The 25,687-nt window shown below is 50.4% G+C and overlaps 2 protein-coding genes across 4 annotated transcripts in view; one reads left to right on the top strand and one right to left on the bottom strand.

Annotated features, from left to right (window-relative positions):
• Positions 1 to 6,942, bottom strand: part of Tbc1d16 (TBC1 domain family member 16) — an 83,485-nt gene extending 76,543 nt beyond the window's left edge. For both annotated transcript variants that reach the window (XM_057774844.1, XM_057774843.1), the window contains exon 1: positions 6,837 to 6,942. The gene's annotated coding sequence lies outside the window, so the exon portion shown is untranslated. The remainder of the gene's footprint in view (positions 1 to 6,836) is intronic.
• A 599-nt stretch (positions 6,943 to 7,541) lies between these two features.
• The window catches only part of Ccdc40 (coiled-coil domain containing 40), a 46,380-nt gene continuing 28,234 nt past the window's right edge, over positions 7,542 to 25,687 (top strand). The window contains exons 1-7 of one of the 2 annotated variants that reach the window (XM_057776613.1): positions 7,542 to 7,679; positions 9,094 to 9,163; positions 9,962 to 11,038; positions 17,276 to 17,414; positions 21,108 to 21,262; positions 22,480 to 22,563; positions 22,645 to 22,864. In XM_057776613.1, coding sequence (XP_057632596.1) covers positions 7,651 to 7,679; positions 9,094 to 9,163; positions 9,962 to 11,038; positions 17,276 to 17,414; positions 21,108 to 21,262; positions 22,480 to 22,563; positions 22,645 to 22,864 — 1,774 coding nt within the window. In that variant the 5' untranslated portion in view covers positions 7,542 to 7,650. Of the gene's footprint in view, positions 7,680 to 9,090; positions 9,164 to 9,961; positions 11,039 to 17,275; positions 17,415 to 21,107; positions 21,263 to 22,479; positions 22,564 to 22,644; positions 22,865 to 25,687 lie in introns of both variants that reach the window. The other variant, XM_057776612.1, reaches the window with a different exon arrangement.

Genomic DNA, 25,687 nt, shown 5'->3' on the forward strand with positions numbered 1-25,687 from the left:
ATGAGCCTAATCTGTGAGCTCTGGGTTCAAATGAGAGACCCCGACTCGATGGAGAGCTGGACAGCAGTCAAGGAAGAGACCTATGCCACTGTCTGGCTGCAACACACTATATGCCAGCACTCACATGCACGCACGCGTGAGCACGCGCGCACACACACACACACACACAATACTTGACATGCAACCTTAGTCCTCCTGGAAATGACTTAACATCACATGGACCACATGTCAGGACGGGATATATTTAGAGTCCGTTCATCGGCCAGCCTCACTGGGGCAAGAACCCCATGCATGGCTGACTGACAGCTCAGGGAGGTGGGGCTCTTCAACACTCATTAGCTCCCCGGCATCCACGCTGAGCAACCGTCCTGGACACAGCACAAAGGACTGAAGTCTAGAACCCAGACCTGATGTCTCCTGAGAGCAGCGAGGACACCCCCCACACACACACAGCCACCATGAGCTACATGTTCATGAGCCCGGGGACTGGCTGACTCGGAACGTCCTCTGTCTAAAACCTTGGTTTCCTGTCTGGGTAGAAAGGACTCCATCAGTTTCCAGGGAAGATAAACAAAAGCCTCTCATGGAAATGTCCTAGGAAAACCAAAGTAATGGGGGGGGTCTGCACCCATCAGGAGAGGGGGGTGACCACAGTCTCCCACCCTGTGCTGTGTCAGCTCGGGTAATCCTGGATCTAGGGCTGACTGGTACAAGCCAGCAAGCATTGCACAACTGCCCACGTGTGACTTCTGCCCACTGCCTTGAGGAAGAACGGTTAAGGGGCTACAAGATGCTGTATCAATGGACGTAGCCCACAGCTGGTCACTCCCCTGGCCCTGTCACTGACAGACACTCAGGGACAGAAAGCCTTGGGCTCAGGTCACCTGCTAAGGAACCGGTTCGTCTGCTTTTCCCTCAAGGCCCCGACAATAAAGCCTGGGATGAATGATGCCTTTATCAAACACAAGCCGGGCACACGCAAACAGGGATTATCTCCTCCCTCAGCATCTGCCACAGCTCACCTGGGCAGAGGCCTTGGCTCCCCTTAGCTTCCCGCTGGCTTTCCCAAGCCTGACATGTCCTCACCATCTCTGCGAGAGCCAGCTTTTCAGATGAGAGAGTGAGATCAACACAGCGGACAACCAACCTGGGTCCTGGTGGGAGAGCCTTCGGTCGCGTCACTCAGGTGAGCTCCCGAGCGGCCGGCTACATTTAACTCTGGGCCTGGCATCAAAGCAGAAGAGAATACACTTGCAGCCCACGGAGCCCCTGCAGGATGCCACAGGGTTTCCCTGCGAGAACAAGATGGCTGACTTGTATCCCAAAGGGAGAGCTGAGGTTTAGGAGTTAACTTTACTGCTGGAGCCCAGACTGTTGGCCACGAGGGGAAAGACACTGGCATGCCAGTTAGCACAGCAGGACTGGACGGACACAGAGGCCCTGGAGCTGCCATCTTCCTCTTTCAGCTGACACAACCTCTCCCAGGAAAACTCCAAAGCCTGGGCCTCCATGGAGAAGCCAGCTGCTCTCACGTCCCTGCACCACAAACATAAACATCCTATTTCTCCCACAGAACAAGGGAAATCGGGCCAGAAAGAGGAAGGAAGCTTGGCGACATGCCAAGTTCTAAGAGAGAGGACAACCAAGCTCAAGTTGGCAAGATGCAAAGTGAGCCAGGGATTCCACGAGCAGCGCAGACCAGGCTAGCCCGGGAGTTCATGAGCAGTGCAGACCAGGCTAGCCAGGGAATCCACGAGCAGCGCAGACCAGGCTGGCCCGGGAGTCCATGAGCAGCATAGACCAGGCTAGCTGGGGATTTCATGAGCAGCACAGACCAGGCTGGCCAGGGAGTCCACGAGCGGTGCAGACCAGGCTAGCCCTGTCTGACGGCTGATTTGCACCTGTAAATGATGCTCTCACTGTGTGCAAAACAGAAGCTAAGGAACCACATAACAATATTCCAATCACGGAAAAAACCATACTGATGGCACCCCAAATACTGACAAAGAGTGAATTGTGAGGGGCTGGGAAGATGCTCAGTAGGCAGGGTGTCTGCCCATGAGCCTCAGGACCTGAGTGTAATCCCCAAAACCCATGTAAAAGCCAGGACACACTTGTATTTTCAGTGCTAAGGAGGTAGAGATAGGAAACCCCAAAGCTTCTGAAAAACACAAGGTGGATGGCTCCTGAGGCTGGCCTCCAGCCCCCACATGCATGTATACACATGTTCACATACACCTACACACATACAAACATACACATACGCCTACACACACCTGCACACATATCAACATACACACACACCTACAAACACCTCCACACACGGGCACACACATGTGAACATATACATACATCTACACACAGACACACAGATCCCACAATACACTCCATACACACATATCCATACATGCAATACCCCCACATGAATACCTCTCCCCCCACATACCTCCCCCCCTCAGTCTCTCTCTCTCTCTCTCTCACACACACACACACACACACACCACATACATTCCATACACACAGAGTAAATACATGTAAGCTAAGAAAATGTTTTCTGCTTGTTTGTTTGTTTTGGTTTTTCGAGACAGGGTTTCTCTATAACCTTGGAGCCTGTCCTGGCACTAGCTCTGTAGACCAGGCTGGCCTCAAACTCACGAAGATCCACCTGCCTCTGCCTCCCGAGTGCTGGGATTAGAGGCGTGCGCCACCACCGCCTGGCAAAAAAATGTTTTCAGTGTGGTAAGTAGCTTGTGGGCCACTGCCACGTGAGTGTCCTAAGTCTGTCCACTTTCTAGCCGGTCAGAAAAGCCTGGTTTTATGTCTCTTTCGGCCCTTCTCTTAAGTATGTTTTCCTTAGCACTCTGGGCACCTCTCTCAACAATCTGGGCTTCCTTATATTTTCTCGAAAGCCTTCCTCCCCGACACGCAACTGCTTGTCAAACACGTTCCCTGCTGCTGTGCTGGCTTAAATGGTGTGGCCCTTTCCCCTCTCCTTCGTTCTCTAGGTAGCGAGATTTTTTTTTTTTTTTTTTTTTTTTTTTTTTTTTTTGGTTTTTCGAGACAGGGTTTCTCTGTGGTTTTGGTTCCTGTCCTGGAACTAGTTCTTGTAGACCAGGCTGGTCTCGAACTCACAGAGATCCACCTGCCTCTGCCTCCCAAGTGCTGGGATTAAAGGCATGTGCCACCACCGCCCGGCCCCAAAACTCTGTTCTTACATATCCAAACAACAATTTAAAAAAGATAACCGGAAGGTCAATGGGTGGTGGTCTGAAGGTATCTCCATCTGAAGTGAGTGGAGGGAAAAACTCCCAGCAGCCTCTCTTAATAACTTTAGGTGTGTCTGCTAAGGTGAACTCCACAGACGCCGGCTCCTTTCCTCTGTCTCAGCTGCATCGACATCCTACAACTGCAATCAAATGCTATAGACGATGACAGACATCAATAAAACCAGCTTCTGCGCCACGAGCCTCTGGGGCTCAACAGCGCCCCCCCTGTACCTTCAGCTTACTACAAGGGGGAGAATCCACCCTGTGAAAGACAAAAAAGATGGCAGTCACAGGGAGTGATAAACTAGAATCTTAGAGAGGATTTGTGTTGCCAGGTAACTTGGCTAACCCTGCTCTCCAGAACAGCCTGAGGGAACCCGGTCCTCACCACGTTACAAAGACTGGAGTGTAGCTAAGCCTCCTGGCATTTATTGGCTTGTAATCTCAGCTACCTGGAGGACTGAGACAGGAGGATCCCAAGTCGAAGGCCTGCCGTGGCTACTCAGGGAATGTAAAGGTCGCCTTCATATTCAGAAGGACTCAGCAGCAGACGGCTTGCCCAGAGGCCCTCCGTTCAACCCTAGCGCCACAAAAGAAAAAGAGTAAATGGGACCAAATGCAGATTCGGATCAATTTTTCCACCCAATAAACCATCCACACAAAGAATCAAAACAGAAAACAGGTATGTCAGGTGCGTGCACGCGTGTGTGTATGCACGTACACACGCAATGCGACCCAGAGAGCAGCAGTCAGTGCAGAGTCCCATAAGGAAAGTGCTGTATAAGGAGACGAAGTGCTCAGCCCCAACTGGGACATGTTTACCACCCCCACCACCACCCCCCTACCCTACCCCCCCCACTCCTCACCCCCGCATCAAGGCTCAGGATAGGAACACTGTGAAATGCTGACTCTGGACCTGACGTGGCCAACGGACCCATGAACCCTCAGCAGAGAGGTAACCTGCTCAGGGGTCCAGCCAATGGCCTGTCCAGCATGGGGGAGGGAGTTCTCCAAGCCCCACCCCTCACCGAGGAGCAGTTGATAGCTGTGGGAAGAGAATATGTGTGCACTGGTAGGTTTCCCATGGTGCACTGGGTGGTCCCACACTCCTGCCCACGTGGGTAGCACTAATTAGATTCAGCGGATTATCAAAAGAAAAATTGGAGGGGGAGGTTTGGAGAGAGGGATAAAAGATGAGTCCGAGGAGGAAAATGAGGAGTAGGCTTATATTGAATTCTCAAATAATAAAAACACTGAAAAAGAAAAGCAGTGTTTTTAATTCATGTTGCTAAATGTAAAAAAATCTAAAAATTTAAATGACCAACATAATAATGATGAGGACAATCGTTTAGAAGGTCAACAGACAAGGTTGGCAGCACACATCTGTAATCCCAGCACTTAAGATGTTGAGGCAGGAGGATTACCATGAGTTCCGGATCAGCCTAAGTTGCAGAAGGAGACCCCGTCTCAACAAAAAGTTACTTACCATATGCCAGGCACGTGGCGCACTGAGGTTTTGGACACTCAAAGACCAGGAACTGGTGTATATTTGCACCCAGGTCTACTTTTGGAGCTCGTTGTGAGTTTTGTTTTTGTTTGTTTATTTTGTTTTAGCTCGATTTGATTGAGACAGAACTTTATTATGTACCCCAGGATGGGCTGGAACTCACTACATAGTTCAGGCTGGCCTTAAACTCACAGAAATTCTCCTGCCTCGCCTTCTCAAGCCCGAGGATGGCGCAGAGACCATGCTTTATCACTGCACCTTGTCACCCAAAATCGGAGGGCGGAAAGCCGGGACAGTAGCAGGCACGTCCTGTCAACCCAAAGCCTGTCCCCTCAAGACTGACCGCACCAAAGTGAAGAGTGCTCTTCACAGACCACAGGGAACTCATCCCAGCTGCCAAGGCTGCCACGGGTGCACCCCACTTCCTTCTATTAGTGAATCACGGGCAGAGCATGTCCCCATGAAGAGCAGGACCAGCCACTACAGGGAGAGGCACAGGGTGCCTCTATTTTTCAGAAGTGGGACATCCAGCACCCATGTCTGTACTGGGTCACTCCTAGCTGCACAGGCTTGAAATCCCGGTGGGACGGTATAAACTTCGGTAAGACGGTTTGGTGGAGAAGGGCATTGCCACCATACTTGACAGCCTGAGTTTGTGTCCCCTGCAGACTCACATGAGGTAAGGAAGAAACTGACTGTCACAGCTGTCCTCTGAGCTCCACATAGGCCCACATACACTCACACAGTAAGTATTTATAATAAAAACATGTTTGAAAAAATAGAAACCACAGCTCTTTCACGAGCCTGTTTTGTGCACTATAAAAACCCACACATTCGCTAAGCAGGCGTTGCTATCTAACCAGTAACTGCCACACGAGCAAACAATTCCCAGGGAAGAACTTCCCAGTTACACTCTGAGGCTCTACGTTCCAGTAAGGGACAGAAAGAAACAAAACAGTAAGTACTCTCAGCCCAAGGGAGCCATCCCCAACAGCCAGCTGGGAACCAACTCAGGTCAATTCGGCATGGCCACATCTCAGCGGTTCCTTGTCTGTGAAGTTCCCTCACGATTAAGTTCAACATTCGCGACCGGCATTAAGGTCAGTTTTTCTAAGGAGGGCTTTCTAGGACTTGCATACAGTTTAAGAGATTGCATACAGTCGGTGAGATTTAGTGTGGAGTCCCTAGTCCCCGGGTCTTTGCACCCACGCTTTCACCAATATGCTTGGGGACCGGGACAGGAGTTTCCCCTCTCTTTCCTGAGAAAGGAACTTGACAGAGCTCATGAAACAAACTTTAACGGAGGAAAGAGATGTTTTTCTATTCTTCTATTTCTGAACGGAATCTGGACTAGATTGTGGCCAACATATGACACCGACTTCCGAGGAACAGGCTTTTACTTCTCACCGCGCGTTCGTTCTGGCAGGGTTCCGTGGGTTATTTTTAGCAATCTTAAATTGCCCTTTTTCTTTTTCTACTATCCTATTTTTTTTTCTTTTTTTGAAGGAAAGAACAGAGAGAGTGGGAGAGGGGGAGGGTGAGAGAGGAGAGAGAGAGAGAGAGAGAGAGAGAGCGCCCAGGCTAAAAAGAAGTGAGGGCTCTGACTTGGGGCTCTTAAATAGCCCAAGCCATCCTCCCTACTGCTCCGAACCGTAAGAGCGCGCAAGCCCCCAGGAGGGCATGGTACACTTTGTGGGCTCTGTCAGCTAGTGCCGGAACCCCACAAGTTCTTCGCATGCTCAGACCAGCCAGACAGACAAAGACCGCAAGTGCCCCGGCCGACAGCTCCAGACCGGCAGGGACAGAGTCTCTGGGCCCACTCCCAGAGAAGGGAGTCTCACTCGCCCAGGATGGAGTCCCCAGGGCGTCCCGGCGAGATCCGGGTCCCTCCGCATCGCCCCCGCCCTGCGCCCAGCGCCGATCCCCCGAGCCCCTCCCGGGCCCCCGCGCTGCAGGCCCGCGTCCCGCGCGTGCCGATTCCAGCGCACCCAGGGACCACCACGCCGTTCCAAGCGGACCCCGAAACCCCCGGACCACGTTCCCAAACGAACCCTGATACCCACCCGGGTCCCGCCGCGGGGGCTGGACTCGCGCCGGTCCCAGGAGCCGCCACCGCCGCTGCCACTGCTACCGCCGCCGAGAGCGAGGCGCGGCGGGGAGGGGACGTGGAGAGGCCCGGCCCTCACTCCGCCCCCGCTCCGCCCCGGGACCCGCCCAGGTCCGCGCCGCCGGGAACGCCGCGCCGGGTCTCCAACCCCGGGGCGTCCCCCTTGCACCGGACAGCCCCTGCTCGGGATTCCCTGCTGGCTGCATCTGCAGGTCACAGCGCGCACCGGGTACCCGGGACACTGCCCTGGATGGAAGCCCTGCGCCCTCGATCTGGGAGGCAGAGCTTTTCAGTGCCCACGTACGCGCTTACCACCTGCTTTCCTATTTCTCAAATTTGGGGGTAAGGAGGAAAGAGGCCCACCAAAGGACTCTGGGCCTCCCTCCTCTGCCAACGACCCCTCGAAAGGACTTCGTGGTCAGGGTTGCTGAGTACCCCAAGGCTGGAGGTGGAAGAGCCAGAGCCAGGAGAGTTTCTCGGACCTAGAACCCCCACGCTGTCTGCCACCCTCAGAGTCCCTGATCATCATCAGTTTCGAAGGTGTTCAGTTGGATGTACTTTTTTTAGCACTGTGATCACGCTACAGAAACTAAGTCCGGGCGGGAAAGGCTCGGGCACATGGCAATTAACAAATCACACATTTGTGCTTTGCTGCTTTGCTTGGTGTTTCTGTGAGAACTGCAGGACGCAGCCAGGCCCCGCCTCCTGCAGTCTTTGAGCGCGTGGTCCAGACTTCGCCGGATGTTGATGGCGTCGCCTAGCAACGAGAGATGGCGGAGCAGGAGGACAAGGCTGACGGGTAAGCCTGGCCAGAGGAATAATGGAGCCACTAGATGTTTTCCCTGGCTATCTGCAAGCAGGTGCCCCCACCCCACGGACCTTCCCCTTCACCTCTGTACCCCTTCCCATTCTCCTCCCTACTTTCTGGACTTTCCGACTCTCTCCGGCCCCACCCTCCTTCCAAGTCCCTCCTTTCTTTCACCTCCTGTTCTTTGTCCTTTCGTAGCCCCCACCCCCAACCCATTCCCTACTCCTAGCCTCTGCTTCTCCTGGAATACAGATCTGCACACACTGCAGTAACCATGGCAACCACCGAGCTTGGTAAACCAGGCTACAAAGCAGGGCAGGGATAAGATGCTGTCCCGTATTGCGGGAGTTGGGAGGAGAGAGGAGGAACACTGACTCAGACAGAGATTGGGCCAGACCCATGCCTCCCTCCTGCGAGAATGGATCGCCCCCCCACCCCATCATGGACTTGAGAGATAAGAAGATCGCCAGCACCGAGTGCACCCAAAAATGATGCTGCCAGCTCTCTTTTAGGCTTTGTACAAAACGGAAGCGAGTTTAAGTAATTCTGTTTGCTTAGACGCTTCTGGGTCTTTTTCCTATTTTTAAAGGTAAAGTCTCTAGGTTCTCCATGGCAATACATCCAGATTATATCCCACGATCAAGCTAAATACGAAACAATAGGTACAGAATGAGCTCCAATTTGGGGAAGATTCTGAACAAAGGCAGGTGCACCACAAATGCCTGTTACAGTGGCTGTCATGGGCAGCAGAGGGGGAAGTAACAGGCGTTTTTATTGTTTATGAAGCGTATATCTATATTAATTTGATTTTTAAAAAAAGTTAGGTTAGTTTGCATCTTAGATATTTCACTGGCATGTGTGTGTGTGTGCAGAAGTCAGAGGAGGATGCTGATGCTGGGTGCTGTGATCTATTGCTTTCTACCTTTATCTCCTTGGGGCAGGTTCTCTTGGCTGAACCTGGAGCTAGCCTGGTGGCCAGCAAGCCCCAGTAATCCTCCTGTCTTAAACCCTCCTAGCTCTGGTGTTACAGACACAAGCAACTGTGCCTGGCTTTTTATATGAGCTCTGGGAGATCCAAAATCCTGTCCCTAAGTAAGTTTTTGAAGAGCCAAACTATTTTGGTGCAAACCATGGCAGTGTTGAGAAGCTGAGACGGAGACCCGTGTGTTCTCCTCTCTCCTGAGACTTTCTCTGCCTTGCCCCAGAAACTGAATAGCTCAGGTGATTTTTCTGGGGAGCCCTCACATGGTGTTTCTTTAATGTTAGGATAACTGTGTTTGACATTCATTTTCATACCAAATTGTGGTCCCCTGGCAGCAGGGCAGAGGAGAAGTGGAGGTCATACCAGCGAGTAGCCGAGATGCATGATAGTCTGTGAGCTAGTATTTCCTGTCTCTAAAAGCAGGTCACACCTGGAAGGTGAGCAAGCTTCTGCAGAAGAGGACAAGGAACAGCAGCATGCTGAAGGCCGTGAGGTAACTTCATCTGGAGGGTTAATCTGGGCTCCTATTTGCTAGGAGACAAATTGACAGGATTTCCAGGGTCCATGTTATCACGATGGTTTACTCTGACAAACTCAGTTCAGGAGCAGAAAAATGTAGTTCCTTCCCACCAGGCCCTAGGTGCATTGATAAAACACTCTGACCAAAAGCAACTCAGAGGAGGAAAGACTTTATTTGGCTCACACTTCCAGGCCATGGCTCTTTACTGAGTGAAGCCAGGCCTGCTTACTATGCCGCATAGTGTCCCTTTAGCCAGGGGACTAGCCAGGGACTCGCAGCCAAGGAAGAATAGCAGGAAGCGTGAAGGAACACTGCCTGTGGGCTCATTCACAAGTTTATGCTCAGGTAGCTTTCTTATACAAGCCAGGACGATTTACTCCGGGAATGGTGCTGCCTGCAGCGTGCTAGGCCTTTCCACATCAGTTCATAATCAAGACAATCTCCCAGACAAGCCAGTCGGAGAGACTCCCTTCTCAGATGACCCCAGACTGTGTCAAGTTGACAAAGATAATTAGGACACACCTCATTCCAGAGTGTTAGCCATCAATAACGACACAGCCAACCTTTAGACTTCCCTGCATTTTCTAGAGTTCATGCTCATAACACATGGCTTTAGAAACTAGACTAGGTTCCATTAAAGACCAATGCATCATCTCTTGGGCCTGGGGGTGGGGGGAATGTACATAGATGTGTCTGTCTGTCCTTTCTGTCACCCTAATATATCTCACGATTGTATTTTCTTCCCTGGGGTTTCTTGCCACCCTGGAACAGGCGTCACCACCAATGGAAAACAATGGCCAAGAAACTGATGAAAATAGAGATGCCACCAATGGCCCTGAAGAGGACATTGGAACTGAAGGTGAAGGCGGACTCAAAGACGAAACGGGGGATGATGAGACAGTCAGTGCTGAAAGAGAAGCCATCCCTGAAGGGGAAGGGGAACCCATCGGAGAGGGTGCCCCAGACACGGAAGTGGAATCCGCTGGAGACGCCACACCAGAGCCAGGCCTCGAATCCAGTGGCGAGAAAATAGCAGAAGCGGACGTGGAGGCCATTGGAGAAGCCATCCTAGACACACAGCTGAAATCCCTCAGAGATGCCATCCCAGAGATAGAAGTGGAATCGGCTGGAGAGGCTACACCAGAGCCAGACCTCGAATCCAGTGGTGAGAAAATAGCAGATGCGGACGTGGAGGCCATTGGAGAAGCCATCCTAGACACACAGCTGAAATCCCTCGGAGATGCCATCCCAAAGATAGAAGTGGAATCGACTGGAGAGGCTACACCAGAGCCAGGCCTCGAATCCAGTTTCGAGAACATAGCAGATGCGGACGTGGAGGCCATTGGAGAAGCCTTCCTAAAAGTGAACCTGGAACCCATCGGAGATGCCATCCCAGACATGGAAGTGGAATCCGCTGGAGACGCCACACCAGAGCCAGGCCTCGAATCCAGTGGCGAGAAAATAGCAGAAGCGGACGTGGAGGCCATTGGAGAAGCCATCCTAAAAGTGAACCTGGAATCCATCGGAGATGCCATCCCAGACATGGAAGTGGAATCCGCTGGAGAGGCCAGCCCTCAAGGGGCAGCAGAATCCACGGAAGTCGCCGCCCCAGCAGGGGACTTGGACATTTCTGGGAAAGAGGCATCTGAGGGGTACACCTTCTCTGAGTTGGATGAGTTCTCGGGAAGGATCAGCTCTGCGGAGTTCACCTTCTCGGACATCAGTCCCTGGGAAATAACCGAAGAGGAAGCCAGCGCTGCCTATCTGTATGAAAGAACCAGACCCGAAGGCACATCCCAGCCAGGCTTAGGTGTATATGAGACCGTGGAACCGAGAGAGCAGAGACGGGTGAGTGCCCCTCGGGTGTTTGTTGTACAAGCCCCTTACTGCTTGCGCATGGGTCATGACCCTGTGGGCAGAGCTTACATAGGGCACTCTATCAGCTCGTCTCAGTCAGGGCTTCTGTTGCTGCGATCACCACCATCATCAGAAGCTGCGTGGAGAGGAAAGGGTTTGTTGGCTTACATCCTGACCATAGCCCATCCTAAAGGCAGATCAGGGCAGGAACTCAAGGCTGGAACTTGCAGGCAGAAACCAAAGCAGAGGCCAAGGAGGAGCCCTGCTTGTAACTCACTCCTCTTGGCTTGCTTAGGTTTGCTTTCTTATAAACTCTGGGACCACCTGCTGAGATATAGTGCGACCCACGGTGCTCTGAGCCCTCCCAAATCAATAGTTAATTAAGAAAACGTCCCACAAATGTGGCTAGAGGCAACCCTGGTGGGAGTATTTTCTCAAGTGGACAGAAGACCTTCCAACACACCCTATTAGGAATTTCTTAGCAAACGTAGGTCAATGCTGAGAGGGCCTAAAGCTCACATCCAAGTTGCCAGACGCAAGGTGGGGGACATTCCGTAGCCACCATCCTTGCACGTGAGCGCATCCAGATATTCCAAAGCAGTGTGGCCCAACAAAAAGGCAGCCACAGACCACGGTGGCCCATGAGCTCATTTCCTGAAACTAGAAACACTAGTAATGAAGGGGGAGGAATTAGATTTTTATTTATCAAAATTGAAATTAGTTGGGAATGACAGCGCTCAGAGGGAGTGCTGAAGCAGGAGGATCTAGAATCCCAAGCCCACCGGAGCTTCTTAAAGAGACCTAGTCTCAAACAGAGAAACAAACAAATCAAACCGCTTTGCATTTAAAGAGTCAGCTATTGCTAGTGGCTAATGTATTGAGGTTTGTTGGTGTTTGTGGGATTAAATCTAGGACATTGAACCTGCTAGGCCAGCACCAAAATTTAAAGCAATTGCAAACTTACAGAGGGGGGGAAATGAAGTACAATAAAAAACCTATTTTATTTCCTTAGGCTCCAGAGGTAAGTTCCAAATCTGATTTGTCACCTCCAAACTGTATTCTTTTAAACACTGCTTGGCCCATTATATCTAGCCTCTTCTTGGCTAACTCTCATATCTTGATTAACCCATTTCTAATAATCTGTGTAGCACCACAAGGTGGTGGCTTAACAGGAAAGATTCAGCATGTCTGACCTGGTGGCTGGCTCCATGACGTCTACCCTCACTTCCCTTCTTCCCAGCATTCTGTTCTGTCTACTCCACCTATCTAATTTTCTGTCCTATCAAAGGGCCAAGGCAGTTTCTTTATTAACCAATGAAACTAACACAAATTGAAGACCCTTCCACATCAGACTGAAGAAAGGATTCTACCAAAGTCCAATTTAGAAAACCAATGAGTTTGCTGCGGTCACTTACTGGTACACTGGATAACTCAAAAGCAACTACATCCTCAGAAGCCCAGTTCAGCATCCCTGGGGCTCCCTGTAGGAGTTGTATGCGGGTCACCCTTCCCAGAGTCTCCCCTCCACAGCTATTACTATTTATTATTATTATTATCATCATCATCTTCTTCTTCTTCTTCTTCTTCATTGTTAACGTTATTCTGCTTACGCAATCTTTGAGCCAGGGCCTCGTGTGCACGTCCCCAAACTACTAAGTTTCATTAGTGAGTCTCAGAGAGCCTCCCACAGTGAGGAATGTTTCAGTTCTGAGGAAGTCAGTCTGCAGCAGAGCGCTACCGAATGACTGAGCCCTTAAAGCCCAAACTGGGGCTCAGATGTTCACGGCTCCCCTAGCAAGCTGGAAGACCTGGATGGGGGTCCCCAGAACCACAATGGGAAAATCTGGCAATTCTACCTCCGTCATTTCCTGGAAGTTCTCAGGTCTCATTTTACAACTTACCAAATGCCCAATGCTGACTCGCTGTGCCTCGGCTGGCATGGCTTCCCTTTAGTCTCTCCCCCACCTTGAGAAGACCACAGGTCACTTGCAGAGTAGGCTTTCCCGTACTCTCTCCAGGGATCCTTGTTCTTGAGTCCCTGGGCAGAGCCACCCAGGTGGTACTGTGTCCTCGCTGCTCCTGCCTAGCGATGAGTAAGAACCACAGAAGAGGCAGAGGCATGGCTTGATTGGCATTGATGAGAGATGAAGAAGGGCAGGCCTCCCTCACTGCAGAGGGACTCTTTACTCTTTTGCGTTCGTTAACATTTCATGGGAAGATAGATATTTCCATTGTTGAGAATATGAAATTGAATATTTAGAATGCAGGAAAAATCGTAGCATGATGATGATTATTTATCTACAGCGTCCCATTTTCTGCCCAGCAGTGTGCACCACGGATGTGACTTATTCCTGAGTAACGGCTCAGTTTTGTTTTCCTGAAGCAGGGTCTCTCTGGGTTGCCCTGGCTGTCCTGGGACTCGGAGGGCTGGTGTTTCTTGAAAAGTTTATATTTTACTTTGTGTGTGTGTGTTGATTTTAAATATCTTACCCTATACACCTAAATGGTGTTAAGCTCCCTTATTCTTTGGAACAGCCTGTTAGGAGAATCCAGTCTTTGTCACGAAGATGACCCATCCTCTGAGAACAGGAATGGTCTAACTCCCCCACCTCCCTCCTGCACCATACCTTTTCTTTCTCTTTCCTTTCTGCTCATGTTGGCCAGCCCTTCTAGCGTGAGGCTGCAGGAGTGTGAGAGCTGTGCCCTCTGCTGTCCCTGCCACCCTGGGAGATGTTCCCCGTGGGGGTCTTGGCAGATTCTTTCTATCAGCATAGTGAGGCTCCTTCACCCCGGCTTGTTAGGTGCTGTAGCTTTTTGTTTTATTTACCATGACACAATCACTTTGAATTTTCTCAAGTTTTTTTCCTATGTCTACTGAGATGATTGTATGAGGTTTGTTTGTTTTTCTAGTCTGTTGATTTGGTGGATAATACTGGTGGCTTTTCTGTTTATGTGTGTGCCATGTGCACACAGGCATGCGGCAGCCAAAGGCTCTTCCATTATAATTCTCCATCTATGCATTTATTTATTCAGCAAGACAGGGTCTCACTGTGTAGTCCTGGCTGGCCTCAAACTCATCCACATTATTTTTTTAATTTATTTAAAAAATTTTTTAAATTTAAATTGCATAAATGAAATTCGATTAAGATTTTAAAATCAATAAAAATTCTATTTATTCATTTTTATCCGCATGGGTGTTTGGCCTGTGTGTACATCTGTGCACCACATGCATGTCTGCTTCCTGTATAGGCCAGAAGAGGGCGCCTGATTCCCCCGGGAACAGGGATAGTTGTGAGCTGCTGGGAATTGAACCTGGGGTTGTCTGGAAAAGCACCTCCAACCCCTGAGCACCTCCAGCCCTCACCCACCTTGTTTTTTGAGAGAGGGTCTCTTGCTGAACCCGGAACTGGCCAGCAAGCACGTCCTGTTTCTGCCCAGCCACCGCTGGAATTAAGAGCGTCTTCCAGCGCACCTGGCTCTGACTTGGGTGCCCGGGACTGACTTCAGGTCCTCATGCTAGCAGCGAGCCCTTGGCTCCGCAGCCGTCTCCCAGCCTCCTGGTCCGCTCGCGTGAAAGCGACTCTGCACTGTTACAGGAAACGGGGGTGGTGGTGAGGGACACAGGTTCAGTATCTCACTTGTAATCAAACCTCTGGTGCATCGCTGACCCGTTGCTGCCGGCACAGACTGTAGCTCCCCACTTCGTGCACCGGGTAATATTCCACTAGCGTTGTTCGTGTTTTCATGCTTCTACAGTTCGGCCGATGGGCGCACTTTTACTCTGGGTCTCACGACCTCTGGGCGCCCACCACACCCACCACACCCCGTGCCCTGCACTGTTCTTCAACACCAGGTTTTAGGACCTAGAATCGAAGGCTTCTGCAGGAGCCCCAGAAAATCAGAACTCAAGATCTGTGTATGGGAGCCCTGGAGTGTCCCTGTCCCCGGGTCTCCCCCCATCTACGCCCTGGATGCAGACACGTGTGGAGATGTACATGTAACGCTGTGTTTACAGGCGCGCACACACATGTACAAGCGTTCATCAGTGTCAACGACCCCTGACCTCAGTGCTGAATACGGGAGCCTCCCCTGACCTGGATGCCCGAGGCCTGGCCCTGTCCTCTTAACTGTGGTCATTAATGTGATCCAACCTCCCACAGACTCCACCCCTCTGAACTCTGCCATCCCCGCCCACTTCAGCCTCTCCCCTGGCCAGTCCCCCCTGGTGTGAATTGCTCTGGAAGCAGAGAGGGCAGGGGAGAGGATGAGACACCTTCTCTGAGTCCCATCCACCCAGGCTGCGCTCAGTGCTATCCACGGATGCCCGTGTCTGTGCTGTCGGATCCAGACCGCGGCCTTGTGGGGTGGGAGCCCTTGTTGTCTTTGGCTGTGCAGATGAGGAAACTGGAAGGTGGAGTGGAGAGATGGGTCAGTGGTTAGAGCTGCTCTCACAGAAGACCCTGGTTCAGTTTCCCAGCACCCACATGGTAGCTCACAGCCACCTATAGCTCGGGTTCCAGAGGGATCTGGTGCCCTCCTCTGGCCACCATGGGCACTACACACACGTATGCATAGACATGCATACATGCAGGGGAAACACCCACATTTTAAATTACTAAAACAGAAGCTGGAGGGCTGGAGAGATGGCTCAGAGGTTGAGAGCATTGACTGCTCTTCCAGAGGTCCTGAGTTCAATTCCCAGCAACCGCATGGTGGCTCACAAGCATCTGTAATGAGATCTGGTGCCCTCTTCTGGCCTGCAGTCATACATGCAGACAGAACACTGTATACACAATAAATAAATAAATCTTTAAAAAAAATAAAAAAGAAGCTGAGAGGTAAAGGGGCTTCCTTGCCCAGGACCTCACCACTGTCATGGTTAATGGCAGCATTAGCTCTGAAACCACTGTCAAACTGTGAAGCGATGGGCCTGCCTCCTCCCCAGCCCCACGAGAGCTCCTTAGTTTGGCGGACAGCAAGCAGGGTTCCATGTTTGACGAACCCTCGTTACGCTTTATGATTAAACCCACTCTTAGAGGCCGTGCTGTGGTTCCATGGTACAGTGCCTGCCAGGCTACTAGGAGAGCCTGGCTTCAAATGCCAGCCTTGCAAATCAACAAAACAAAAAACCCAACCCACATTTTGTGAATTTGGCGAGGATAGCAACAGCTGAGCAATGCCTTCCCCTTTGCGTGGGGGACCTAGGAGTCGCTTGTTCTGTTTATCCAGTCTCTACCCTGGGGTCCAGCTTCCAGAAAATTCACTGAATGAAGGTGTCAAAGATCAACAAGAAGGCAGGGACACATCCTAAGAGAGCCCTGCTTCCCTTCTGCTGTCCGATGCTCGGCCTGCAGAAATGCAGGGGGTGGGAGGAATTGTGGGAGGTCAGTGTATGCATAGACACCCCATTTGATGGGGAACCCTTCCTGGAGGCCTTGGCCTCCTGCCCTCCACAGTGTCCCTTGGGATCCGGGTGCCTCAGAACCAGTTTGCAGTGTTCACTTCGTCTGAAGAGGGTACAGTGGGAAGGGCAGCGGGCTGGAATCGAGGCTGAGAGCCTTGAGCCTGCCTGTGGGTGACACGCACACGTACGTGAACCCTTAGCTTCTGGGTATCTGTTTCGCCTCCCCTACTTCATGGGGACATGGGGCTGGTGGCCAGAGATGATAGTGGTACCCTTGTTCTCCGTAAGCAGAGTAGCGACACCCTGTCTCACTAGTTTCCGAGCCAGCATTTACCCCAGCAGCAGCAGTAGTAAGGAGAGCCCATCTCGGTGACTGCAGCAGTCCCTTCAAAGGCTAAAAATAAAGCCGGGGATGAAAGGGCAGGCCAGGAATTCAGCACTCGGGAGGTTGTCTGAGCTAAATGGGAGACTTTGTCTCAAGTGGGGGAGAAGTCAAACATCTGTATCAAGGGAAGGTGTCTAGTGGAAAAGAGAAGAGAAAGCAATCCCCTGTGAGGCCCCTGCTGGAAGCTCAGAGGGCGGAGCCACGCTCCTATGAGGAGGTGTTCAGGGGCGGAGCCGTGCTCCCGTGAGGCGTGTTTTCAGGAGTGGAGCCACGCTCCTGTGAGGAGTGTGTTCAAGGCATACTTCCCAACCTCTGGCATCTGGCCAGCAGAGTAGAGCATCTTTCCAGGTCAAAGAACTCTGCTCAGGAGGGGACACAATTAAACCCTCTTCATACCACGGCAGCCCTCATTGATTCGTTCCCGTTCTTCTGTCTGTAGCCTAGCCCCGCAGCGGCCCCTCAAAGAGCCTTTCCTATGGGGGCACGCCATCGCTTCAGACTGAGCATCATGGGAAGCCTGACTTCCTCGGATATCGATTTCCAGCCGGACACAGAGGAAGTTCCTGGGCAAGAGTCAGGTACGATGCATCTGCTGGGATTGTCCTAGCAACAGCTCAGCCAGTCCACCTTCCCATCTGTGTGGGTGAGGCCACTGGGCTCACGCCTGCCACCTCGTTTCCCTGCAGCCAGGAGGCTGATGACAAACATATGCTCAGCGGTCGTGGATAGTTTATGGGGCGCTTACTGTGCTATGGCAGCCAGTCCTCACACCAACCCAGTGTGCAGATAAGGACCCGGAAATCCATTCAGTTGCTTATTTCAGAACCAATGAGGTCCCAGCACCTGACTGAGCATACATTTGTCTAACTCTGACTTATAATACCAATATCCTCTGCAAGGTAAGGTCTTATTGACACACATATAATAATAGTCGTCATTTATTAAAAATCAAAGCTGGCTTTGGAGTTGGACTGTGGCTCTGTTCTTCTCTAAATCCAAGCATGTTATTAAAAGAAAAATTCAGAGTTTCTGTCTCATATCAGGAGCCACCTAATAGGGGACAGAAAGAAGAAAAATTTAGGGACTATTCTGCTTTCAAAAAATTTGACTTCTCCCTATACCTATTATTGTCTCTATGGTACCTTTCATTGAATAGATGTCTGTATGGATAGTGTTTAAGCTTTGCACAATGAACAATAAATTTTCCTGTAGTAATCTTTGAAGTCTCCAGGAAGAAGATGGGACCCCACAACAGTGACTCCACCTGGTTGATATGATGTTATCATGCTGACAGCACCACTCTAAGATCAGGTTTTAGGTTACAAACTGCTCAAGATGATTCCAACGTGGTTAGCTGAGATGCTGCACCTTCTTACAACTCTCTGGCCAGAACTTCAACTAAGAACCTCAGAAAAACCCTACTAACTACTCAGAGACTATCTACAATTATACCAGACAGTAATCTTCAAACTTAACCATCATTTTAGTTTTTACAGGATCCCATAGAAAGAACATTGCCCCCATGACAGCTGAAAGTAATTCTAGAAGATGACATCCCCTCTCCCAACAAAATTTGTCCACAGGGCTAGGGACATTATTAGGGGCTGGTTATAATTGGTATAGGGTTGAGGTGGAAATGAAGTAGGCTCAGGGATCTCTTTTTAAAAAAGGGAGAGGAAGAATGGATGGGACAGGATAATAGGTAGATTAGTGTGAGCTTACACTAAAAATAATAGTGAGTAATAGTGAGAGTACTTGTGAGCTTATTTATAGACAATTTAAATTGGTATAGATTCTTATATATTGATACAAATTCAAATTATATTTGTTATATTGAATATGCTCCTATTTCTGTCTTAAATATCTGTACACCTATGCAAAGTTATTTTGTCATATTGTATACATGCATGTTTCTACCTCTGCTTAAGATACTTTGTATAGCCGGGCGGTGGTGGCCCACACCTTTAATTCCAGCACTCAGGAGGCAGATGCAGGCAGATCGCTGAGAGTTCGAGGCCAGCCTGGTCTAGAAGAGCTAGTTCCAAGACAGGAACCAAAAGCTACGGAGAAACCCTGTCTAGAAAATAAAAAAAAAAAAAAAAACTTTGTATATTGATACAATTTTAGGATGTATTTATCATAGTGCATTATACATTTCTATCTTGGATCAAGATACTTATACATTGTTTACATTTTGAGGTCATTGTCCTCTTTTGCTGCACATTTGTTTAAAGATTGTTTAATTTTTTTAAAATTAAGCCTTAGTCTTTAAACTATATAGGTATTTAAAATTACAGGTCAATAGTCACCCATGCTTGTCATACTTATAGTTAGACTAATCAGGTTCTTTAGCTGCATAGAGATTGCATTTTGCATAGATAGGTAATCTTCAAACACTTCAAAGAGCTGTAAAATATGGCATTTAAATAATTTAGGATTCTTTTGACATGAGACATAATTGCTTCTGGCAGCACCAATCTATTCCCGAGAGAATGCTGAGCACCAAAGACACTCCACTTGGAGCTTGTTTTCTTTTTGGCAAAACTGGCCTTTGGGCAAAGAACTGCTCCTGCCTTGACCACTGACAAAATGTACTGTGTCCAGACTAGACAAGCAGGATACAAGTGATGTCAGATTCCCCTCCATATGCTGTGAATACCTTTGATTAATAAAAAACACTGGCTTGGCCTGATAGGGCAGAGCAGAGTTAGGCAGAGAGAACTTAACTGAATGCTGGGAGACAGAGTCAAAGAGAAACCATGGAGCCACTGCCAGAGACAGATGTGCTGAAACTTTGCTGTGAGGCCACGATCTTGTGGTGATGTACAGATTAATGGAGATGGGTTAAATTAAGATGTAAGAGTTAGCTAATAAGCAGCTAGAGCTAATGGGCCAAGCGGTGATTTAAGTAATATAGTTTAATCTCCACAGTGCTTGGGAGCTAGAGGCAGGCAGATCTGTGAGTTCAAAGCTAGCGTGGTCTACATGATGAGTTCTAGGCCAGCTAGGGCTACATAGTGAGACCCTGTGTCAGAATAAATAATCACACACAACAGAAGACAGAACATGGGTCTCTGTGACCTAGTTTATAATTTCATTTCTTTTTCAAATTTTTTTGACTTTTTATTAAGCTTATGTGCGTCTGTGGGCATAGGTCTCATGAGTGCAGTACTCATGGAGGCCAGAAAGCATTAGATCCCTTGGAGCTGGAATTCGAGACAGGTGTAAACTGCCAGACGTGGGTGCTGGGAACCAAACTCGTGACCTCGGGAAGAGCAGCAAGCATTCTTTTTTTTTAAAATATTTATTTATTTGCTTATTATGTATACAGTATTCTGTCCGCGTGTATGTCTGCAGGCTAGAAGAGGGCACTAGACCTCATTACAGATGGTTATATGGTTGTCGGGAATTGAACTCAGGACCTTTGGAAGAGCAGGCAACGCTCTTAACCACTGAGCCATCTCTCCAGCCCAGCAAGCATTTTTTTTATTGTTTTTATTGAGCTATACATTTCTCTCCACTACCCTCCCTTCCTCCCCCTCTCTTTCTACCCTCTCCCATGATCACCACACTCTCAATTTACTCAGAAGGTCTTTTTTCTCCTTCCTTTGTAGATCCCTGTATGTCTCTCTTAGGATCCTCTTTGTTGTCTAGGTTCTCTGGGGTTGTGGATTGTGGGTTGGTTTTTCTTTGTTTTATGTCTAGAAGCCACTTATGAGTGAGTACATATTATATTTGCCTTTCTGGGTCTGCATTACCTCACTCAATATGTTTTTTCCTAGATCCATCCATTTGCCTGCAAATTTCAAGATGTCTTTTTTTTTTTTAACCACTGTGTAGTACTTCATTGTGTAAATGTGCCACATTTTCTTTATCCATCCTTAGGTTGCAGGGCATCTAGGTTGCTTCCAGGTTCTGACTATTAGGAATAATGTGAGCAGAAGCCTTGTTAACCTCTGCGCCATCTCCCCCATTCTTATTATTTTTAAGCTCAAGTGCCCCACAGTAAGGAGCCACCTTCCTTTCCATGCGTGCATCCCTTGTAAGTTGCTGTCTCGCCCACTACTAGAATGTGGCTCGTTCTATGGACCATCTTGAGTCAGTGATGGTTGGCACCATGGCTAAGCCTGAGGACTTTGCCACTGGAAGGCTCGAGTTTCTGATTTTCAGTAGGTCCTGCGAGGGTGGGACCTTGATGCCCACTCCCCTCAGAATGCAAAGATCAAGCCTTCCTGACTTTTGCTGTCTCTCCTGGACTGTTGTTCCTACAGCACAGCCTCGCCCCCGGGAAGAAACCCGAATACAGTTTCTAGACCATGTCCAGCCCCTCAGCCCTGAGGAAGAGGCCCTGGTGGAAAGAGCAGCGTCCGAAGGGAGTGAGGAGGCAGACGAGAGTGCCCAACTGGTGGTTCTGGACCCAGACCATGTAAGGACATGTCCTTGGGTTTTGCTTTGGCCCTGTGTGGGGGAAAATCACCTGGGCCTTCTCTGCACCCACCCAAGCGTCCAGTGCTCTCTGCCCTCTCAGGATCTTTGTGCATTAGTTAGGCCTCCTACTTTGTCTTCCTGTGATAAACACCATGACCAAAAGCACCTGGGGAGGAACGGGTTTATTTCTGTTGCGAGTTATAGTTCAGAATGAAGGGAAGTCAGGGCAGGAACTCCAGGCAGGAATCAGGAGGCAAGGACTCAGCAGAGGCCTTGGAAGGGCGCTCCTTACAGGTTTGTTCACCATGACTTGCTCAGTTTTCTCTCTTAATTACCCCCAGAACCACCTGCCCAGAGGTGGCACCATCCACTGTGGGCTAGGCCCTCCCACATCAATCACCGATCAAGAAAAAGTCCCCCAGGCTTGCCACAGGCCAGTCTAACGGTGGCACTTTCTCAATGAAGGTTCCCTCTTCTCAGTTGACTAGCTTTTATCAAACTGACAGAAAACTAGCCAGGACACCGCCCTCGACTCTGCTGGGTGTTTGGTTTGTTTCGTGTGTGTTTGTTTTTAAGGACTGGTTGTCCCCTGTGAGGGATCTGGACATTGTAGGACACTGAGCCAAATCTCTGGCCACCACCCATTTCTTTGTCCTGATGACCAAAAATGCACCCAGACTATGCAGGATGCTGGAGGGAGGCAGGGGTCGCATCACTTCCTCCCCTCACCCCGGACTGTAGCCTTAACTGTGGCAGTCACACTGAGGGTCCTTGACAGAGCCAGAGCCGCAGCACGGTAGAAAGGCAGATTTGATTGGCTACACTGGGAGAGCTGCAGTGCTCCAGGGAGCTCAGAAGGAGCCCAGGGTGCACTGAGCAAATCCTCTGAGTCCCACTTGACACCTGTGTGATGGTTGCCGCTTCTCATGAGTACTGTCCCCTGGTCAGTCTGGACGAACCCCTCACTTCACCAGTCCTTCAACCAAATCACTGCAGTGTCTGGCATGGGCCATGAGAGTCCCGGAACTTGTGGCTTCCACAGTAAGAGTCGGGGCTGGGAAATCATCTCTTTCTGCCCATACACCCCTTACCCATCCACTCCCAACCCCATGGAGAGAGACAGAGCCAGTACCAGCCAGCCACTGGACCCCCCTAGGCTGAGCACTGCTTGGGACATTGAGAGTGACTGTCCGCTGTGGTTTTCTGTTGTCATAGCCCCTGATGATCAGATTCCAGGAGGCTCTGAAGAGCTACCTCAACCGGCAGATAGACAAACTGAAGCTGGACATCCAAGAGCTGGTGCGTATGGGTCCCTGTCTTCCTCCCAGCCCAGTGGGCACCCATGGGCCTGCTTCAACCCTGTTTCTTTCTCCGGTACAGGATGTGGCCACCAAGCAAGCCCGAGTCCAGAGGCAAGAGCTGGGCGTGAACCTCTATGGGGTCCAGCAGCACTTGGCCCGCCTGCAGATGCAGCTGGAGAAAAGTCATGACCGCCACTCTCTGGCGGCGTGTGAGAGGCGGCAGAAGGAGGAGGAGCTGCAGACCACCAGGGCCCTCTATAACAAGACCTGCATGACTGCCAACGAGGAACGAAGGAGGCGTAAGGCATCCCGTGAACCTGAGACTCAGGGCCATCCTTCCCATGGCTGTCCCCTAAGTGTGTTCACACATTGTTAAGGATACCAGCAAGGCAATTCCATGTCTAGGAGGGGTCCCCACCTTTTTAGGAAAGGAGGGCCCAACTGTGGCACAAAAGGCTGAGACTAACAGGGGTCATGTGTGGAGGGGCCGCAGAGTCCCAAAAGATGAATCCAGAGGATGCAGAACAGGTGTGTGGAGCTCAGAGATGGGGGCACAAGAGGGATCAGGGCGATGCCCGAAGCCCAGACAGACAGCAGTAGCCAAAGGGTCTGAGAGACAGCCGAGTGGAAAGCCAGGTCGCTTGGGATCACGTGAGATGTGCAGGGGTGGAGGGTCAGCTGTGCATATCATAAGCAGTGCACTGAAGGCACACACCACCCTCACCGAGCAGACAACAGAGGACGTAGGGGACATTGAGCAGTGACCCTCTCCCCGGTGCCCAGATTTGTTCTCTATGTGTTTTGGTGTTTCCGACTTTCTTTATCCATTCTGTTACTGAAACGATAGAAAAAAATGTTCTGAAAGCAAACGGAAAAAAAGCAGGTGTTGCGCTTGGTGTCTGTTCCAGCAATGTGTATTTTGAACGCTGGGAATGCGGGTGGGGATTCCAGGCTTCTGTCTGGATGCTTCTATTACATAATCCCACTGGGACTCTGGTAATGAACAGTATTTTTGTTTGTTTTGCTTTTTAATTTTTGGAGGCAGTGTGTCAGGTAGCCCAGACTGGCCTTGGATTTGTTATATAGGGTGACCTTGAACTTCTGACCCTCCTGTGTTCACCTCCCCTGTGCTGGTCTCACATGCATGTGCCACTACATACAGAGTGTGTGCAGTGCTGGGGATCACACCCGGGGCCTTCATGCATACCGGGAAAACATTCTCCCAAGTCTCTGTCTCACGATCCTGGAAAACAAGATGTCCGGTGTGGAGGGGCTAACGTATGTCTCGTGGAACGCCATCTAATGGCTGAAGATCAGAGACTGAGAGGACAGGAGGGAGGCACGCACGCTCAAGTCGCTAATCCCTCACAGCCTGGGTGTCCCATCTGTCCCCGGCTCCCTGCACTGCCGCACTTGGAATCAGGTTTCCAGCAATGGTATTTTAGGGGACACCTTCAACCCACAGTGTTTATCAAGAACCCCTCCCTACTGACCCTACTTACCTCCAAATCAAGAGAAAACAACAAAGGCAGAGTGTGGCATTGAAACCAAGGCCTCGCTTGCCATCACTGTAGACCCTGGCGCATGCTGAAGGCACACATTGCCGGCCCAGCCCTGCCACACTCCTGCTGTGAGGCCCCACAGCCACAGAGCCAGGAGCATCATGCTGCCAGGCGCCCATCTGCCATGGCTCACAGTGTAGATGGCTTCTCTGCCTTGAAAAGCTCCCTGAAGGGCTGGGCCACCATCTCATCTCCCCGTTGATATAATAAACGATTACATCGAGGGGCGAAGCCGGGGGAGCTAGGCAAGAATTCTGCCCTCTGTGTTTTTATGACCCAGGGTGTTCTCATCGCTTCTGTGAGCCAGCCAACAAAAGACAAGCTCCCCAGGAGACAAGCAAGCTCTGAGGAGAAGGAAACTGGGTCCCTGGAAATTAAGCTATGAAACCAATTTATGTCCGCTAATTCTCAAAGGAACAAAAAGTTCGAAGAATAGTTGAGATATTGACTCTGGTCCCTCACCTGGCAAAGACAAGTGGACCTTGGCGTGCTTGGGGAAGCGTGTAACATACACCCTTGCTTGCTCAGGTGTGAGGGGGGGTAGCCTGCTTCAGTCGCCACACTGAGTCCCCGATAAGGCTATGTCTTCACCTCCTTGCAGGACAGTCGGGGCTCCCAGGCCCCCCTCTCTTCAGTGGTAGACGGAGTTTTCTCTCCATGTTCCCATGTGGTCGTTCCTATGTCCTGATCTCCTCTTCAGAGAAGCGTAGGCCACCATAGTGGCCACATTTAATCTTGACAGCCTCTGTAAAGACCTTGTGCTCAGATGAAGTCATGTTCCAGGGTGCGGTCAGGCAGCACCTGCCCCCAGGTCAAGTGTGGCCTGCCTCCACCTACCACTATCACTTCAAGGAATGAGCGCCTAGCGGGGCTGTGGTGGTGCACGCCTTTAATCCCAGCACTTGGGAGGCAGAGGCAGGCAGATCTCTGTGAGTTCGAGACCAGCCTGGTCTACAAGAGCTAGTTCCAGGACAGGCTCCAAAACCACAGAGAAACCTTGTCTCGAAAAACCAAAAAAAAAAAAAAAAAAAAAGGAATGAGCACCTAAGTGGGGCTTGAAACAGCCAGGCAAGGTCACTGCACAGCAACTGCCCCCAAAGCAATCAGAGGAGAAAAAAAAAAAAAAAAGACGGGCGGGGGAGTGGGAAGCCCGTGAACATGAGCTCCTTCAAGTGGACAGAAGGTAGGGAGAACGGAAGAAAAAGATGTCGCAGGTGAAACACTTCCACACCGTGCTGACAGCAGTGACTCCACGGGTCAGAGCTCAACAACCGTGAAGCCCCAGGTTAAGGAGGAAAACCATGCCAGGCTCTCTGCAGGGGAATGACTAAAACCCACAACAACAACAACAGCAGCAGCTAGAGAAAGCATGGAACTGAATCGTCCTGGAATGTACCATCCCCGCCTGGCTCCCTGCTTCCATCCTCCTCCCCGGGATGCTCTGTGTTCTAGTTCAAGGCTTTCTATTGAGCAGACCCGTCTTCATTTGAACCGGCAGTGTTCTGTGTTAGCACACAAATCTGTCTGTCTCTCCATCCATTTTTGAAAATCATCTTATTT

The sequence above is a fragment of the Chionomys nivalis genome, chromosome 7 (genome assembly GCF_950005125.1).
Source record: "Chionomys nivalis chromosome 7, mChiNiv1.1, whole genome shotgun sequence".
Taxonomy (NCBI): domain Eukaryota; kingdom Metazoa; phylum Chordata; class Mammalia; order Rodentia; family Cricetidae; genus Chionomys; species Chionomys nivalis.